Source organism: Strix uralensis, chromosome 12 (assembly GCF_047716275.1).
Source record: "Strix uralensis isolate ZFMK-TIS-50842 chromosome 12, bStrUra1, whole genome shotgun sequence".
NCBI lineage: Eukaryota > Metazoa > Chordata > Aves > Strigiformes > Strigidae > Strix > Strix uralensis.
In genome coordinates, this window is record NC_133983.1 from 5,022,134 (window position 1) to 5,040,654 (window position 18,521).

General features: G+C 38.2%; 1 protein-coding gene across 2 annotated transcripts in view; it reads left to right on the forward strand.

The window, feature by feature from the left end:
* Positions 1-17,080: 17,080 nt before the first annotated feature.
* ESRP2 (epithelial splicing regulatory protein 2) overlaps positions 17,081-18,521 on the forward strand; it is a 46,556-nt gene continuing 45,115 nt past the window's right edge. Inside the window, exons 1-2 of one of the 2 annotated variants that reach the window (XM_074881916.1) lie at positions 17,081-17,503; positions 17,733-17,885. In XM_074881916.1, the coding sequence (XP_074738017.1) occupies positions 17,751-17,885 (135 nt within the window). In that variant the 5' untranslated portion in view covers positions 17,081-17,503; positions 17,733-17,750. Of the gene's footprint in view, positions 17,886-18,521 lie in introns of both variants that reach the window. The other variant, XM_074881917.1, reaches the window with a different exon arrangement.

Sequence of the window (18,521 nt, forward strand, 5' to 3'; positions counted from 1 at the left end):
TGCTGTCTCTTCAGTGGCTCTACCAACAGAATACTTTATTTTGATGTTTAATAAAGTCATACAGGGAATTACTGTAGGTATTGTACTAAACCCTGAATCCCTAAACTTCAAAAACATTATTTTGGACCTTTCCAACTAAGAACAAAAAATACATAGATGTCATGAGTTCTGATAATCAGAATGAACTACATCATAGAAATGAATTGCATTTACCAGAATCTAGAGACAGATTCCAAGGAAGAGGTAAGAAAATAGCAGAGGCAAATGTGGGCTCTCAAATGACCTCCCAAAATGGAGGTCATCTGAGTCCTGACACTTTCATCAGTAAATTTAGTGTTGTGGAGCTGAAGGGACAGTAGAGTCAGAAGCTTACTAGTAGCTCAGTGCTGATTCATCTGGGGTGTTAAATGTTGCATTAGTTAAGCAACAACAATTGAGAAAGAAGCTCTTTCCTGGAGATTAACAGGTGATGGGGTAGGCTCGATGGCCTGAGGCTGCTTTTGTTATTAAAAGGTGGGATGGGGAGGAAGAAAGCTGTCTGCATGGTATTTATTCATGAGCAAAGCTGGTTAACAAATAGGGACAGGATGTTTCTAAAATGACTATTCCAGCCATCAGATTGGAGTCCCTTCTTGAAAACCTGAATCACTTCATAGTAGACTAAAATTATACTTAAAGAAAGCAGCTATCAAAAGGGTATGTCTGTGCATACTGCTGTAGATGCATGTTCGGAACTACCTAAAGAGAACTCTCAAAATACATATGCCCGTGCATCTGTATGTTGAGAAGATCTGTCCTTCATACCATCAGGTTTTTGTGATATTCTGGGAAACACTGACATTCTTATCCAAGATGAGTTTCTATCTTATACATCAATGGTATAAAAAGTTTAAGGATAGTACTGTACTATTCTTTTTCCTTAGCTTTAGCTAGCACTCTAAAAAGATTTGAAAATGTAAAATTCCAAAAGTAATTTGAAAGATCCAGAGGTGGAAACAGTTGCTGTGAATATTTCAAAATACTACTAAGTAGCTATGAGTGCATGACTCATTAACTAAGGAAGAGTTCAGCTGCTTTCTGTTTCATCTCACTTTATTGCTTTGTCTCCTTCTGTACGTGTATCTGAACTAAATAACTGTGAAGTCTTTAGATCGATATGGTCTGTACTATACTGATTAGGATATACGCCATAAGATTTTAGTTATGACACCTTAAGGATGTCTGTTCTTATGTCACCTCCCATACTAACATTATATTTGTTTGAAGGACCCTATAAAGGCATAATATCATAATCATTCTTCTTTGAAGCAGTACTTGCTAAAGCAGCTTGTAGTTAAAACAGCATTTCTAGCCCTAACGAATCCCCCAAAAGAAAAAAGTTGTGGAACAGTAACTTAATTTAGCTGAAGAACAGTTAGGGAGGTAAGGCTTCTGAAAATTCCCCCCAAAATTTACTTGCCCAAACAACTTTTAAACTCCTGGTTACAAAACCAAAATCTGCTTTTTATAGTTTGTAAGTAATGAGAGGGATATTGCATCATGGCTTTGACCAGTCTTATGGTTTGTTGAAAGGGGAAGATTCTTTACTCTCACTCCTGACTGTATGCTCCTCTATTTGTGTAGGCTCTGGCAGTAACAGCCTCTGTAGAACAAAGTTAGCCTGGTGACTAAAAGGTGTTTTACTGGTGAATTAACAAATTGCATTGGCTCAACTGGAGTCTGACCACAACCACAGCAGGTATGAAGAGATGGGATACATGAAGCTGGGAAAGAGAAGAGTGGGGAATCTAGAAGGACCTCCCACTTCTGGCAGTGGCAAGCTGTCAAACCAGCTTAGCTGTAGTATTTAACTTCAGAAACTGTGGTCAGAAGTTTTGCTTGAAAAGGCATCTGTCAAATTAAAGATTTTTCTGAACAGAGTTTAAGTTCAGAATTCTATTCAAATTTGCAGGTGGTCATGTGAGCCTGTTCTCTGACAACTGTTCAGACAAAGTTTTAGACTTGGGTATCATCTCTATATTAAAGTTTTAAACATTACCCTTGGTAATATGATGCAATGAAACAAAATATACATACTTAAATAGCCTCAGCCAATTTTGTAGTAATCTTAACATGCCCACTAAGATGAAAAGTGTCAGAGCAATGTATCACTTTACTATGATTTCATCAATTTCTTAAACTCTAGTCCAGCATTCTCTTAGCAATGCTGCTGAGACTGTTGAATATGCTATCACCCGTAACCTGTTTTTTTTTGTTCCTATCATCTGGAACGGTTCTGAGCAGCAGAACTACTGAGCACTTCTGGCAGCAAAAAGGATCGTATGAATGCTCCCTAGTACTCTATGGATAAAAACATCCCAAATGTCATAAAATGCCTTTGTCTGTTTAAACTGAAGCAGATGTCTTTGAAGGAAATTAGATAGCATGTACCTGCCTTTTCTGACAGTAGACAAGAAGACTGCACTTTCTGCTGTAGAAGCTTTGACAAGTAAATGGGATGTATTATTGTTTTCAGCTGACAAAACTGTTCACAAAGTGAACTTTATCTATTCCAGGTCTGGAAACTTTTTCTGTACTCTGAGGCTGAATACATCTTTGAAATGCTTTTGGCAGGCCAACTATTAGTACATACTTCTGTGTTAACTAGTTACAATTCACACAAAATATGAGAAATTATTGGCTGTAGGCCACATGAGAGCTGAATTAAGTTGTGAATTACGTTTGCCTTCTGGATCATAGTTTGACTACCCTGATCTACATAGTAGAAAATGTTCAAGCAGAGGATGCCATATTATTCAGCTGAAAGGGTTAATGTAGTGATGATGAAACCTAAACTGAGCAAACAAATGGACATTTACCATTTAACATAGGTGATGTAGTGTTTCTAATAACAAACACTGCTACTGCTGAATGTTCCTATGGACTGCAAATTTTACCCAGTTTTTCAGAGCCACAATTCAAGACAAAAGACTCAGATTTTCTTTCTATTCTAACAAGTTGAAATACTCCTTTCCTCCTCCTGCCTCACCGAGACAAACTGTACAGCAGTGCAAGTACAACAGCAGTATGTGTGTCCTCTTACCTTGGCTGTATGGCACTGCCTAAGAACATTTTCAAAGTTGACCTAATTCTGGGTGGGCTGTAAAGAAAAAATGCCTGTTTAAAAAGGGGAAAGGGGAAAAATATCCATGGACTCTTCAAGGCTTCTGTCTATCACCTCTATATTATGAAAGTCTTGTATCTGATTCCCACATGTCATTATTATATGTATATAAACATACATATTTTATATTTAAAATTGGAGGTGTCTATTATCCTGTGGTTTTCTTTGTAGTGCATATGAAGTGTGAGACTTATTACTGTTTGAACATGCCTCCTATATTTTTTAGATACATCTACTTGTTTTGATACTCTTCTTCAGGGTAAAAAAATTCAAATTGGTCCAGAGAACACACAAACCTGGGGGAAAAGCCTAATCATTGGCTAGAATTTGACTGTCGTTTTCCCAAGACATTAAGGAGAATTATTGGAATTAAGTTGAAGGAAACAAAGAGAAGGAGGAGGCAAAAGGCGTTGTGCAACTGTTGAGCAGAGATTTCTTCTATAATGCTTCGTAAAACAAACAAAAGCAAGAATCTCTTCATGTGGAGTTAGTCATTTAAGACTGACTTTGCAAATCTGAATGGTCCTTGTCCAGCACAGTGTCCAACCATAAGTCTAGGTACAGCTTAATGTTACGTTCTTCTACTATTTCCTGAACAACATACAAATTAGTATGGATTATTATCTGAATGAGTCCATAGGAGAAAATCCATGATGAGGTGTTGGTTCAGCTGATAGCACTTACCATTTCATTTGAGGGTAAGACAGTAACTGCAGAGCACTGGTGTGGGATACTGTGCCACTGCTGACTTCCAGAGCATTTCTTATAAGAGGTTCATAGTTTCATGGCCAAACACAAACGCATCATGATATTATGTCTACTTAAAGGCCTCCCACACTAATTTCAGCTTTTTAGAGCATACTTCACTGCATGCCTAAGCCAGTGTGTGGTCTTGCAGAGATTAAATGACAGTTATGTTCCATTAATATAATTGTACCCTTTAGCCATGGGCAAAGGACACAGTTTTGGAATTTTCAAAATGAAAATGAAGGCAAGTATTACAAATAACCTTAAAACCTGCATTCACTGCACATCTTACCGTGGTGGAATAAAATGCATCTAAATAGTGCAGAGGAGCAGTGTACATCAAGCATGACAGTAGCAATGCATTCTTTATTCAGAATGGGTCCAGAGTCCAGGAAGTATAATATAACTAATTTATATAAAAGTAATGGCAATAAAGCTTTTCCTTTCCTGCTTTAACTTTCAACAGGAATTCACCCATGTACTATTCAGGAGTAGTAAATGAATTTTTATAAGGCCCTCTAGAGTCTTTTATCTGCTGCCTTCTATTGAGTCTGCTTAGCAGGAAGCAATAGTTGAACTTGAATGCAACAAGTTAGCTCTGTGCTGAATGCTGCCTTCACAACTGACATCTGTCATGTCACAATGAAACTTCTTGAGAAACTGCGCAAATGGTAAGAAATATGAGATCTTTTGCAGGAATGTGAATTTGGGATCTTTGCATGGCCTGGGAAAAATTCAGTAATGATCCAGCTTTGGACTAAAGCCTGCCATTGGAGTTGACTTGCGATAGACACAGAGTTCTTTTCTATGTTCTTAATCAATGGAAGTGTACCCTCACCCCCTTCCAAAGGCCCTGTCAATCAGATGTATTTTGAATAGAGGCTAAAATATAATTTCTTGCTGTTTCCAAATAGGAGCAGATATCCTGAGTTTCTGAATCCTGACAGAGAATTCTGTCAGTCATGCCTTTTGTTATATCAAGGATATCAAATTGAGGCACATGGACTGCAACTGTGGCCATGTGTTGGCATGTGTGTACAGAGAGGAAGGAGTAATAAGAAAAAAATATAAGAGATTAAATACCCTTTCTATGTAGGACTTGTAACCAACATTATGAAGTACTTCATAACCAACATATGAAAAAAAAATTGCTTTGTGTCAAGCAGTTCAGAAGTAGTCCTTGCTGTACTGACATGAACTTCATTTTATTAGGTTTTTAAGGTGCAACCTTATGCAGAGTACATGACAACAGCATAATCCAGATGGAAGGCAATTATTAAGAGCTATGCAAGGAGCAACAGTTGCGTAGGTATAGTAACTTCACAGTGAAGCTGCTTGAACATGAAGGCATTGCTGGGAGGTGTGGAGGAAAGGTATCAAAGCAGCATTTATGTGGAAGGAGCATGTCTCTCCTAGGCAGTCATTCTAAAAAAGGGTCCTCTGTACTGCTGGTAGAAAAGTGAGAGAGTCACATTCAAATCAAATGTAAAAATAGTAAGTGTATAATGGCATTATAACAGGTGTGAATTTCACTCTATTAAGGCAGCTTTTCTTTGAAGTGTCACTTCCTTTCATTGGGGGGAAGGAGGAGACAGTAATGACTGTATGTCATGAATGATGTCTTAAATATGTATTCAATTTATACTTGTAATACTATTGTGGGAAACTTGTGATCTCTACAGACATTTGATCATTCTGTGATGCTATATACTTGGCTAATATTCTGCATTTTCAGATGCTTGAGAGAAAGTATAGAAAAATATAAACTAGAGGAAGATTGAGGAAGCCAGAAATGCTAAAAGGGAGTAGATCAAGTGTCTGCCTTTGGCCCAGACTTGAAAACTCTGAGGGAGCAGAAAGGTGAGGAATGAAAATGAATATATAACAAAGGATCTATGTATATGTGCATATAGATATACATTCATATTTGTCTATAATACGGAATCATGTATTTTGGTGACCTTCTCAATGTTTCACCCCCATACTAATCTTTCTTGATACATGCTGAAGTTTTTATTTCACATTAAAAATGAAGGCAGCCACTGAGGCTTTGTAAGTTTGAGAGCATTCCAGTAGACATCGTTTGCTTCGGTATTCCTCAACCATTGTGCAAACCATCATGTCCAATGCCAAGCCAAGTTCCCTGCTGAAATGTGACAAATGTTTTTTGTCATCTAACCTTGATTGTATTGTGGAAAGACAAACAAAGACAGAAGAGCAAATTTTATATTAAATAGCAGTACTTGACAATGAGTATTTGTTGCCCAAGAACCAGGAAATGTGGGCCTGACTTGCAGAACTGTTGGCTTAATTATCCCTTTTCCTGAAACAGGCTTAACACTTCTTGTCAGTGGTCATACAGATTTTTTTTTTCAGCTGAGACCGTATAATCCTGACGGTTTAACCCACATATTACCAGTCCCTTAGGATTCTTCTAACAAAGAGATGTTTTCTCTTCTACATGAGAGAAAAAACAAGTCAATCTGATGCAGCATATTGTTCATACAACAATGAAGAAGTTACTCTCTGACTCTGAGTGTATGTATATAGTGGTTTTGTAAATCCCTTTGAGCCTAGTCTTGAGAAAGGCAACTAATCCCAGTAAATCTTTGCAGAGCTGTAGCATACATTCCTCCACCCCAGTTGTCCAGACTGTTTGCATATTGGGGCTTTGGTTGCTACTATAGATAAACTGTGCAAATAAATTAAACTGGCTGTTATTTTACACCCACCTCTTTTGTTTCATTAGGTATATGCTCACAACCTCATTCTCCCCCCACCCCCCAATAGTATATTGTGACTATTATGGAGACTGCTGTTCTTTTCAAAAGATGAAGATGCATCCTTAAATACATTGTCCGTCTCCTCTACTGCTTTTAGGCCTGTGCAATCAAATTGTAATTCTTAAAGTATGAATCCTTTCCCATTGCATTTGAGCCTACGTCATCCTAATGTGTACTGCAGGTTTCATTCTTAAAAAAGCACAGATGACAATAAAGTAACTGATTCCCAATTTTTAATTTTCTATAGTTGTCTGCCTGTAAATATTTTCCTCTTTAAAAAAATTCTGAAGGAAATTTGCATTAAAATGCTGTTGATTTTCCGTCTTTTCTTTTAATTGTTGTGATTACAAAATACTTTCATGCCCATGAGCTGGAGGATTCTGATTAAGTTCCCACAGAATACAATTACTCACACCTACTCCACCTTACTGTTGTGCTAGTAACTGTATCTTATTAATCATTGTTACTATCCACCCAAGCCTTAGAAGCTACTATAATTTGTAACATCACAAAAACTGTAAGAAATACTTAGTGGTAACCTGAAGTCCCATTTGCAGTGTGCAGTGGCAATAAAACAAAAGATGGTTTTATATCCTGAATCAGAGGCAAGGGTAAAGGGGGAAACCTGTGAAACTACAGGAATGATTCATCAGTAAGAAGGTTTCTAATATGAATCTTCGGCGTGCTTTAGGCATTTTTAGGCAGCTTAAGTTTCAGCAGTGAGTTCTGTGCTTGGATTTTTTTTTTTATAGTACTGAATGTGTGTATTTAAAAATTGTTTCTTTAAGTATACTATGGTTAAAAAAAAACCCAAAACCAACAAACACAACTTCCTGAGATTTATATAAGTACTGAGCATCGACAGGACTGACATATTTTTATATAATAATTTAAATTACAGATGAACCAGAAAAAGGAGGATGCAAGTGATCTAGAAATTATACCACGATGCTGCCTCAGAGCACTGGGAGGGTTGTTTACATATAATGAACACTTATCCTGTCTGCTGGAACTGCCAGTCAGCCTACCATTACTCTAATACAGCATATATATCAGCCCAGAGGGATTTGAGAGGAACCCACCAATTCATTTTCTTCTAGTCACAAAGCAGCCACCAATGGAACAGCTGGACGCAAACCGATGAAAGGGTAGGAAACATATTACCAGTATCCTAAGTATTGAATACTTTTGAAAAACACATCTCACGGTAAATACTTCCTCAAAACCTTGTGTGAACTATTTAACAAGAGAAGAAAGACAGGTGATGTGCACTGGCTTTGCCAGCCAGCCAAGATCTTAAGATGTAGCTGTTTATGCTTTTTTACCTCCAATTATCTCTCTGGAGTATAGGAGACTGCTCTTAAGGCTGCACTGTGCAGGAAGTGCTAAGTATGTTCATAAAGGTGTGGCTTAGCTCCCTAGCAATTCCATGGTAACAGGGGCGTAGTAAACTAGCCTTAAGTAAAACAAACAAGCTTTGTGGAAATCAAAAGTTGAGAATACAAGCTGTTCACATCTCTTTGATTAAAGGAGCTAATCTTTGATTGAAGGTGGTGGGCTCCACCTTGTTCCCCTACACCCAACAGGTTCACAAGGGTTGGATAGATTGTCTTGTGCTTTCATTACCAATGCAAAAGAATGTTTTTAAAGTCCTTTTTGCAAGATGTGAGGAAAAAGAGGTTAAATTTACACATTATTTTATCACAAACATAATGTTAAATAAGAGGAAAAGCCTGTATAATTTATTAAAAATCTCATCACCCGGTACAGAAGGGCTCATCTTACACTGAGAGGTACAGAGCAGAACCCCTAATACCAAAAAAACTCTCCACCCTTTGTTACTGAGTCCTTTTGCTTGTCTTCCCCAAGGGAAACTATGTGCTCTTACCAGAAGTTGACCAGCACAAGTTCAACTCTTGCACAAGGCAAAGCAGATTGCTGGTACTTTCATCTGGCTACCAAGAATTTAATTTATAGACAGTGTTCTGTTCCTCAGGAATCTACACAGCAAAAGTACTCTTTTTTCCTGCTGTAGATACACCCTCAGACAGGGATTCCTGCATAGATAGAAAGTAATCTAGAGATCTGAAGACACAGTCTGTACAAAGTAGGTGTAAAATTCTACCCAACATGACTCATCTGTAACAGTGATAGCCAGTCTGGCTGCCTTTGGTGACAGCTGCAGGTGTGCAGTAGTAACTGGCCATAGAAAAGCTTGATGTGCCCTAGAGCCATGGATTCAGGACACTATAAAGCAGCAGTGCCCCTGTTGTTTTCCTATTCCCATGAGTCACTGTCTTGTTTTTGCCAGGATAACTGTTTGTGGGACCAATCTCTGAACCAAGTGAGGGAATGGATCCATCTTAAGGAATATTCTACCAAAATGAGGTGGTGATGGCATTCTGTTTGGTTTTAACTGAATCAGATCCAGCTTTCTGAAACTGGATCAGTATTTCAAAGCTGATTCACAGGGTAGCCCCACAAATAGTAGTGCTGAAGAATCAGACAGGACAATGAGCCAAGGGTGGCATGAGAAAGAATAGCTAAGGCTGGCTCAACAAGGTATGCCTGAAATTTAGATTTATGTCAAACATATTTTATTATGAAACCTACAGCTTAAAAGCACAGTTTGTCATATGTGGCAGGCCCAACCAACTCCTAACTATTCCCATGTCATCAGTGGGGGTATGTTTGTTTGTAGTGCATACTAGGATTTAATCTATCTGAAAAATAATGTAGAAGATCGGACTCCTCCGCCTCCCTGCTCACACAAAGCAAAGCACTAGAGAATGGAAAGGAGTGGCTGAAAGTTAGTTATGTCCTAGACATCTACTTTGTTATCAGTACATTCGTTCTAGTCACTGTGTAGCCACTCCCAGGATGTGCCAGGCAACTTTCTCTTGTGTATGCCCCGGGGCTCTTTTCCTCACCACCCTATATTTCAGTGTAGAAAAGGCAAAATCTGAATGTATGTTAACTGTGTCACAATATGACTGAAATAATTACTTGAAAAAAACAAGGAATGACTGAACACGAGGTGACATTTCCTGTCAAACAAGGGTGTGCCACATTAGCAGAAGGTTGTGGAAAGGAGGTGTGGCAGTACTGGCACTTATAAAACAGTTCTGTCATGGTACCTTATCACAACTCCTATTTATTGGGAAGGGAAAGGGCAGAATTCATTGCACCTGCTTGCCATGTGCTTAGTTATTATCTGTGTTTAGAAAGCAATTCTGTGGCTATTAAGTGATAAAATGCACTGAATTGCATCATATGTCATCTTAAATTTAAAATTTCTGCAGTATGCCAAAGGGAAGAATCTACGTAGAGCTGTCTCTTTTTTTGCTATTTTTGGTTTGTTTTTTTTTTTTTACTTGAATACATTTACTGACTGTGCAATATGTGTCTCTGAGAGTGTTTCTTCTCAAGAATTCATATCACTCTCCAGTATCAGCCAGATGTATCAGTAAAGACACTACTTCTATCTTACTTCCACTGCATATTCCACAGCATATAAAATCCATCATCAGGCCAAAGGAAGAAGGAAATTTGCTCAACCATGGTCAGAGGTTAAAGTGAAGAGAGGATTTGTTGAATGGAAGCAAGGAATTTTATTTGAGTGAGAATCTGATGACTCTACTGACATAGCTGTAACTATATAATACAGTTCAGTGTAAACTAGAGTCTTCCGTGCAAGCAATTGCATCTAGAGATGCTGTAGAAAAAATGAGATATCTTTGCAAAAACTGTAGTTGCATTATCAAGTTAGAAATGGTAGAGTAGAAAATAAAGTCATCTAATCTTCCTAGAAATTGGCATATTAATTCTGCTAGAGTCTGGTAGTAATGAGTCAGACAAGACTTTTTAAAGACTATGTACTTTCAAGACAAAGACTGTAAAAACAAAGATACAAAAGTTGTATCAGAAGCCTGATTCTTTGCGGAAATTGTTCCATCCTTGTAATTGGATAGAATAGGACATGAAGAATGTTTGAAATCCCCCTGTCAGATCCTAAGTATGTAATGATTTGTGGTAGAAGTGGAGCAAAATAAACATAATCAAGATGAAAGAACAAGAAACCATTGAATGATAGGTCTCCTATCATCTATTTTATATGCACATAATTGCATTCATCAGTTTATTATACAAAATACTTCGATGAAATGTTTTTAAAGCTTAAGTACTTCAATGGGTGGTTACGTTTTGCGTAAGTTTTGCATTTATATTTTACTTCTGTTTATACTGTGGTGAGAAAAAGATGTGTATTAGCATATCTGTATGTGGAGTAAGTTTAATTAAATTATAATGAAGAAACAGGTTAAATATCAGGGCAGCTAAATCAAATGGGAATTAAATATTATAGGAACACACCCTCATTTTTTATCAGGGTTTTTAAGTCAGCTGAGAGCTTGTGGTACAAGATGAATAAAAAGCCAGCGCTTAGTAATTTCTGCCAAGATACTCTCATGAGGCCAGTATCAGCCGGTTGTCAGTAAAGCTAGAGAAAATGTAACTTGCATAAATTCGTCATTAATTGTGTCATTCATACAGTTGTTTTTCAATGAGCAATTTGGACATCCATTATACAGTCTTTTGTATTCACTTGATGATCAGTTCTTTCATCACTGCTATACCGCAGAATTGATTATCAACTCTCAGTAAGTGAGAGTAGTATATAACATGCAGATCTTTTGATGTAAGTAGTGACATTTACATTTCTTATGTTGTCTAATTGGTTTTTATGTTTGTATGCAAGGTGACTGGAGTTGGATATCCAAAGTTCCAGATGGCTTTTGCTGTCTCACTTTGAAACATCAGTGATTTTGTGTTTCAGTGAACTTCTGAGAACCTTCTAGAACTACAGGGTGAATGCATTTATGTGTGGGAATATGGTGGGCTGAATATCATCAATTCATTGAAGGAGTGAATACAAAAATTATTTTGTAAAAAGTTGAAGGACTACTGGGTTTCCTGTCTTGCTGTTCCTATGACTGGAAGTCTCTGAGTTTGTCTGCTAAATATAAAGTATAAAGTGGTCCAAACTAAATGCTTCATCTAGACATCAGGTCATTCTCATTTTCTGTTATGAAGAGTTAATCACTTGATCTTTTCACAAGAGGATGTAAGGTTTATCCTGTTGAACTTTAAACATGTGAAGGGATTTTAAATTTTATTGTTTATAGATTAATAAGACGATTCTATTTAATTGCATTTAATTAGTAATGTATGAAAGCCAGCATTTTGTTGTTTAGCTATTGCAGTGAATGGTGTTACCAATTTATGTATTTACTCTTTTCGCTGAAGTGTGGTGGCAGTGGTATCAAGGATGGTGGTAGTGGGGTTTTTTCTTTTATAGCTGACGTAACAAACAACTCATTATATTAAACCTCATCATTAAAAAGCAGATTTTTTACTGTTGGCTATGCAGTTACACTCACAGACTTGTAAACTGTGGTATCCTTTCAATGGACAAAGAGGATAGGTGAGTAATAGAAGTGTTTTAACCTAAGGCTCAACATCAATTTGCTTAAAAACCTGCCACAGAAATAGTATTTTCCATTGAATTTCCATTTTCATATTATACCTGAGACTAGTAAAAAAGTGACCAATTGCCATGAAAATTTATTTAGGCAGATTCTAGGGGCAATAAAGCTTCACACAAAGTGAATTTTCAATCACAGGTAAGGTAGATTGAAACGTTCAGGAAGTACTTGCATATTCATCTCATTAGGTAACAGAAATTGTATCACATGGCTTGTCTGATTTACCACAGCTTAAAGATCCTGTCTCAACTAGTTGCAGTGAATTATTTAAAAATTTAGCACTGAGATCAGATTGGCCACTAGGAGAAAGTTTCTCATCAGCAATGTAGTGCAGCATTGGAACAGGTCATCCATGGATGTTTTCAAGACACAGCTAGACAAAGCATTGGCTGGTTCAATCTAGTGTTGGCAGCAGTCCAGCTGTGGGCACAAGGTTGGACAAGAGGACTTCCAGAGTCCCTGCCAGCTAACATTTCAATTATTCTAATTCCAGAAAACTGTGAAGTAAATTATTTGAAGGAAAGCATTATTTCTGATGAGAGAAAAATCTAAATTCACTGTGTATTTGTTGTAAACTGTTAACTTTAATGTAAAGCTATAATAATATTGATGAAAGACACTACTATGCATGCATGTTTGATCTGTCCATAAATTTGATAGAAAAGTAAATGCTTAGATCTTCAAAAGTCTGATACCTGTAATCTGGAGAAATTTGGCTAAACAGCACACACCTACCTTTGTAGGATTAAGACACTGGACTGACTGTGATCCCATAAAGGAGAGAAGCTATGTAAAATAATCGGACAGTAGTTTAATTTTTATTTATCTTGCCTAGTCACCAATTTGATGCTTTAATTTATCTTTGAGTCAATATAAATTAAATTCCAACTGATAGAAGATTCTAAGTGAATGCTTTCAGTATGGCTTGATGGGGCTAGTATCTGCAGGGTAACAATCCACTGGAAACCACCTTTCTGAAGCACTTTTGCATATTGCTGAGCTTTTGTGAATATCCCAATGGAAATGATTTCCAGGCTTCTACACTGTATTGTAATCATGACAGACCTACCTGACAGACCAAAAAATCAGATCTCTCCAAACATCTGGACAGCAATCAAAGAACACTGTTAAGCAGTTGTTCCCATGCCCTTTCCCACTCCTTTGCTGTTAAAGAAAGGATGCCAGAAAATTCTTTACATAGGGGTTTATGTTTCAGGATTACAGTAAGCTCCTCCTTCAGAAAATATTGCTACAGTTGCTTATAATCCCATCCAGGAGCCAAGGACTGAATGGGTATGAAATCTAAATGTCTTTTCACATTTACTTACAGATCACTTACAGATCTTTTATCTCCTGTGCAGGTTCAGTTTGGAGATGCTGAGGCACAGAGAGAATTTACTACTCCCTGTTGTGCAGGTAAACACCAAGGCTCCATACTTATTTAATTTAGAATCTGTTTCTCAGAACCACAGAATAATTTTGACTAGAAGAGACCTCTGGAGATCATTTAGTCCATGCCCCACCAGGATGGCCAATTTTGAAGTTAGACCCAACTTCAAAATTAGTTCACTTTTCTCAGGACATTTCAAACAAGGTTAAACATCATCATCACTGTCTTCCTTTTAACTGATAAGTAAAATATTCATAAGGAAGACAAATAACTTCTCAATATCATACAAATTTGGAACAGAAGATTGACTTTTAGCTTCCTTGAAAGGTAACTGAAGTATTGCTGTCGATCTGAATGTGGCCAGGATATTACTCCAGATCTCATGTCTCCAAGTTTCATACTCCTTTTATTAGGCTATAACAAAAGGACTTCAGTGATCAGGACATTCAGTCCACGAGGGTTTTTAATAATAATGTAGTAAAGGTAAAAGGGGTGGTGGGGGTTTCTTTTCTATTCTTTTTTGTATTTGTTTGTCTTGATTCATGAAACTGTATAGTGTGTATAGTAAGAATGAAATTGTCACTACAGATTTGTCCATTGCAAGCACAATGCATTTAATGAGCTTCTTCAGCGTTCTCATGTGATCTAACTGTAAAACTGTTCTATTTTACAGTTTTGTTTGATTAAAAAGAAACAAACAAAATAATCACAATGCTGAACTTGCATAACAATGAATGTCCATCTTTAAAACTTTTATTCTCCACCCAGTTACATTTATGAGACATTATCCTTGTATGGAGCCTACAAACAAGAACCTCTATAAATATGCCTGCCAGGATTAAAGCTAAAGGTGAGCGGTAACTCTTTATTTCAGCAAGATGTTGGTTACAAATTAACTTTGGTAATGCTCAGTGTACAAGGGCTTGTCCCACATGTTTCAGGAAGTGGATCCTGTTGCTGTTCTGTGGAGACATGCGATGTCATTCCTTTAAATTTTTTAGATCAATAACATTGCAGAGACTGGTATAATTAAGGGTTGCGTGCAGAGAGGTGGAGGGTTGTGGATAGAAGGTGAGTGAGGTGAATGGGAAAACCAGTTGCATAATCTGGTACTTGAAAATGTCTGAAATCCCAGGAAGGCCAGCGTTTATTTAAATTTTTCTTTTAAACATTTTAGAATATGTTTGAAGTCCATTTAGCTAGAATAGTTTAGATAAGTTAGTAACAGTAGAATTAAATGAGTCAAGATAGTCTAAGAGTAGAAACCAGATGGGTTTCCTAGGAAGAGATAGTATATTTTATTAGATTAGCTGATATGATTGTGAAAAACATACAAGCTTTTGGGCTCACTAGCCTTTGATACCATGTGTAGATTTCAAATAAGTTTTTGAGGGTCTTTGGCACTGATATGAGTAGGACTTCTTTAATTTGACATGCTGCTATAAGTGAATTTTTTCTTTCACATTAGATCCTAAAAGGAAATTACATATGTATTGGCATTCTCTGTGCCAATTCACCGACGCCTGTGAGCATATATGTCAAGCTGGCCAAGAACATATAATGTGTATGATCTTCTATAAAAATCTGCTAATTATAATCTCATTTTGTATGAAGTAGTTACATATTAGGGCTATGAAATAGCACCCTCATGAAGGCAACTAAATTGTAGCAGACTGGTACTTTTCTTCTGTGAACGCAGCTACATGTAAAATCTGTGTTTACATTTATGTGTGCAGACACTGCCTCCCCCCAAACACCCCTGTGATATATGTGTATTTGGGAGGGGAGGAATAGGTTGGGATAAGACGAACAGTTCTCACACTTGAAGTCAATGTATTTTTACGGTTCTTATTACAGATTTAAGGGATAAGAATCATCCCATACATGACAAACAGGCTGTTATGCTGCTTCATTACCACTATACCCAAAGGATATAACTAACCCAAAGGAATATGAATGGGTTTTTATTCTACCAAGGACTTCTAGATATGTATTGACAGAGGAAAATATAGCTGTTGCATTAATGCAGCAATGCCAGAAAACATACTAATGAAAACATTTTGAATATGTGAATATATATATGTTACAGATTGAAGTTTTCATCTCTGAGTGTCTGGGGATTTGCCCTTTCTGTAACAAGGATCTATCTTCAGGACTGCTTTTCGGGCAGCTGCACATGTGGGCAGCGGAGACAACAGCTGAGAGGGATTTAAAACTGTCTTGTAATGTTCAGTGAGATACACCTGTGCACTGCAAAGTTCTCTGCCTGGCCTCTGCCGGGTGAATACTTGCAATACATTAATTCTAAGAGAATTCATGAGACAGCATTCTTGAGCTGCAGTTTACTTTCATTGAAATAAATGGAAATAGTCTTGGTGATTGTGTTAGTATGTGAATCGGTATTTGCCAAAGGAGGTCCATAATAACTGCTTTAATTAACCAATTATAAAATTAGCATGTTAAAAGAAGAAGAGAAAATGTGATGTTAATATTTAAACCCATCAGATATTCACAGTTAAATGTCCAGCTCTGCATTTTCCTGTGATAGACATCAGTAGCTAAATACCTGCACCATTTTTCATTCAGTGAAAACTGTTATTTCAACACAACACTAATATTGAAGTACAAACTGAAGATTTAATTAAGCAAAAGAAAAATTATTAGTCTAACTTACAGCATTTGGCCTTTAAAAATTAGTAGTGACTCATCAGTGGTGGCAACAGGAAAAATAATAACATGGTCAAAACAGTTTAGAGGCTTTTTGATTTTCATTTCTGCTTTAAAATAAATCTGAGTTTGACAATGGCTCCAAAAATTGTCTCAGCCCCCGATGCTACAAATATTGCTGCTGCTCCCATCAGGCAGAAATGCTTAGAGTATTTTTATGGTAGCTAAACTAGGGGGTGTTTTCCCATTGCAGAATCTCACCTGTGAAACAGAAAAGAGGTATAGAGAAAAACTGCCGATCTTGGACTGCAGTTAATGCCCAGGAGATAGCTCTTTACTGAGCACTTATAGGGTAGAAAATACAGGGCTTTATGCATCTATTTTGCAAACCATCCCAGATACACCCTTTCTCAAAAACAAAACTTGTTTTACTAGGACCCACCTTTGCAAACCATATGCAGGATAGGGCCTAAAACACAATGTACTTTCTGCCTGTAATATCCCCTAAACATTCCTGTGTAATACTATACTTTGATTAGACATGGACGTTGGCATTGGTAGCTCAATACATACCCAGCAACCTGCACAAAAGACAATTAATTAGAAGCAGGTGAAGCCTTTAATTTTGTACATTTCAAAGCTAAGTCGTAGATTGTGTTTTAGCAAGTGTCCGTGTATATTCTTCCGATTTCCAAAAAAAGGAAAAGGGCCCCGGTGTGAATGCACAGACTCCCATATCCCTCCCATGCGACGGGCCGCGGCCGGGCGCGCGGGCGCGGAGCCGGAGCGTGCATTGCCCGCGCCCAGCGCCGGCCGGGATCCCGCAAAACTGAAAGCAGGTAGAGGCACTTCCTGCAGGCAGAATTAAAGCGAGAGAAAGGGAGTTTTCCTCTGATCTCCCTCAAAAACCAATCAGGCCAGATCAGCCAGGCGTTGATTCTCCCTCCGTCCCTCCTACACCTTTTCCAAGGGCCCAATGGCCTTGTCCCTCTGGGAGATTGACTAGAGTCACATGAGCTGCACCAAGGGCAGGTAACTCAGGAGAGGGGAAGGGGAAGGGGGAAGGAAAAAAAAAAAAAAAAAAAGCGAAAAAAAAAAAAAGCCTAAGCCCAGGCTGGGCTTCTGCCATGATGTCAGAGGGAAAGAAACCCACAGCTTGCTAATTTCGCCTCCCAATCAGCCCCGGGAAGAAGGAGATCACCGGGAACAGGTAGAGATGCAAGCTTTCTCCATTTTTTTTTGTCTCAAACACCCTACCTCATAAATAGCTCTTTCTCTCCTCTTGATATTGTGACTCCTTGTTCGCTCCTTTCCCCTTTGATCACTTGGAGGTAGGGGGTGAGCCTTGTGGGATTTTTTTGTTCTTTTTTTGTGTGTGTCTTTTTTTTTCTTTTTTTTTTTTTTCTCTCTTTTTTTTTGACCTCTGCTTTTGATTGTAGTTGTTTCCCCCTGTGGTCATGACGGCTTCGCACAGTGACTCTTTGGTGGTGTTGTTTGGGGCAACAGCTGGTGCATATGGGGCTAAACTGGGTTCGGATGAGAGGGAACTAATTCTCTTGGTGTGGCAAGTTGTGGATCTACACAGCAAGAAGGTATGGCTTCGACACCCGGTCCGAGGGCGCGTTCCCCGGGCGCAGGGCGAGCAGGCTGGCCTTGCCGCTCGCCGCCTCCCCGGAGCCGTTTGTTCATTTCACAAATGCACCGAGGGGAGGGAGCGGGGCCGCCGTGCCCGGGGCTCAGGCGCTCCCCGGGGCAGGAGCTCAAGACGGTCCTTTTTGTACCGTTTTAAGCGAAGAAGGAACTTTTAAATAAAGCTTGGCCGCTTCCACCCCCCTGCCCCGTCCCCCCCAAAAACATTTGCAGCTTCAAAGTCGAAGATCTCTACGGACTTTTGAAGCTTTAAAACAAAAAGCTGCCCTCAGTAGGCTCCAGGCGGGCGTGCTTTCCTGGGAGCTGGCTCAGGGTAACCGTTGGACCCTTTGCGGCCTGCTGAGGGAGACTTTTTTTTTTTTTTTTCCACAAAGCAATGTTTGGCTAACCTTTAAGAGAATATTGTTTGCCTTTAATTTTTTAGACTGATCTGGAAATATGCTCTATTTTTTTTTTTTTTCCAAAAGCTGTAACCTAAACAAGAACCCCTAGCGATGAAGGGCTTTGATAAAACATGACTATCAATTTCATTAATAGATTCAGGAAACTGCCTTAATATTACGTGATCTGCCCTTTGC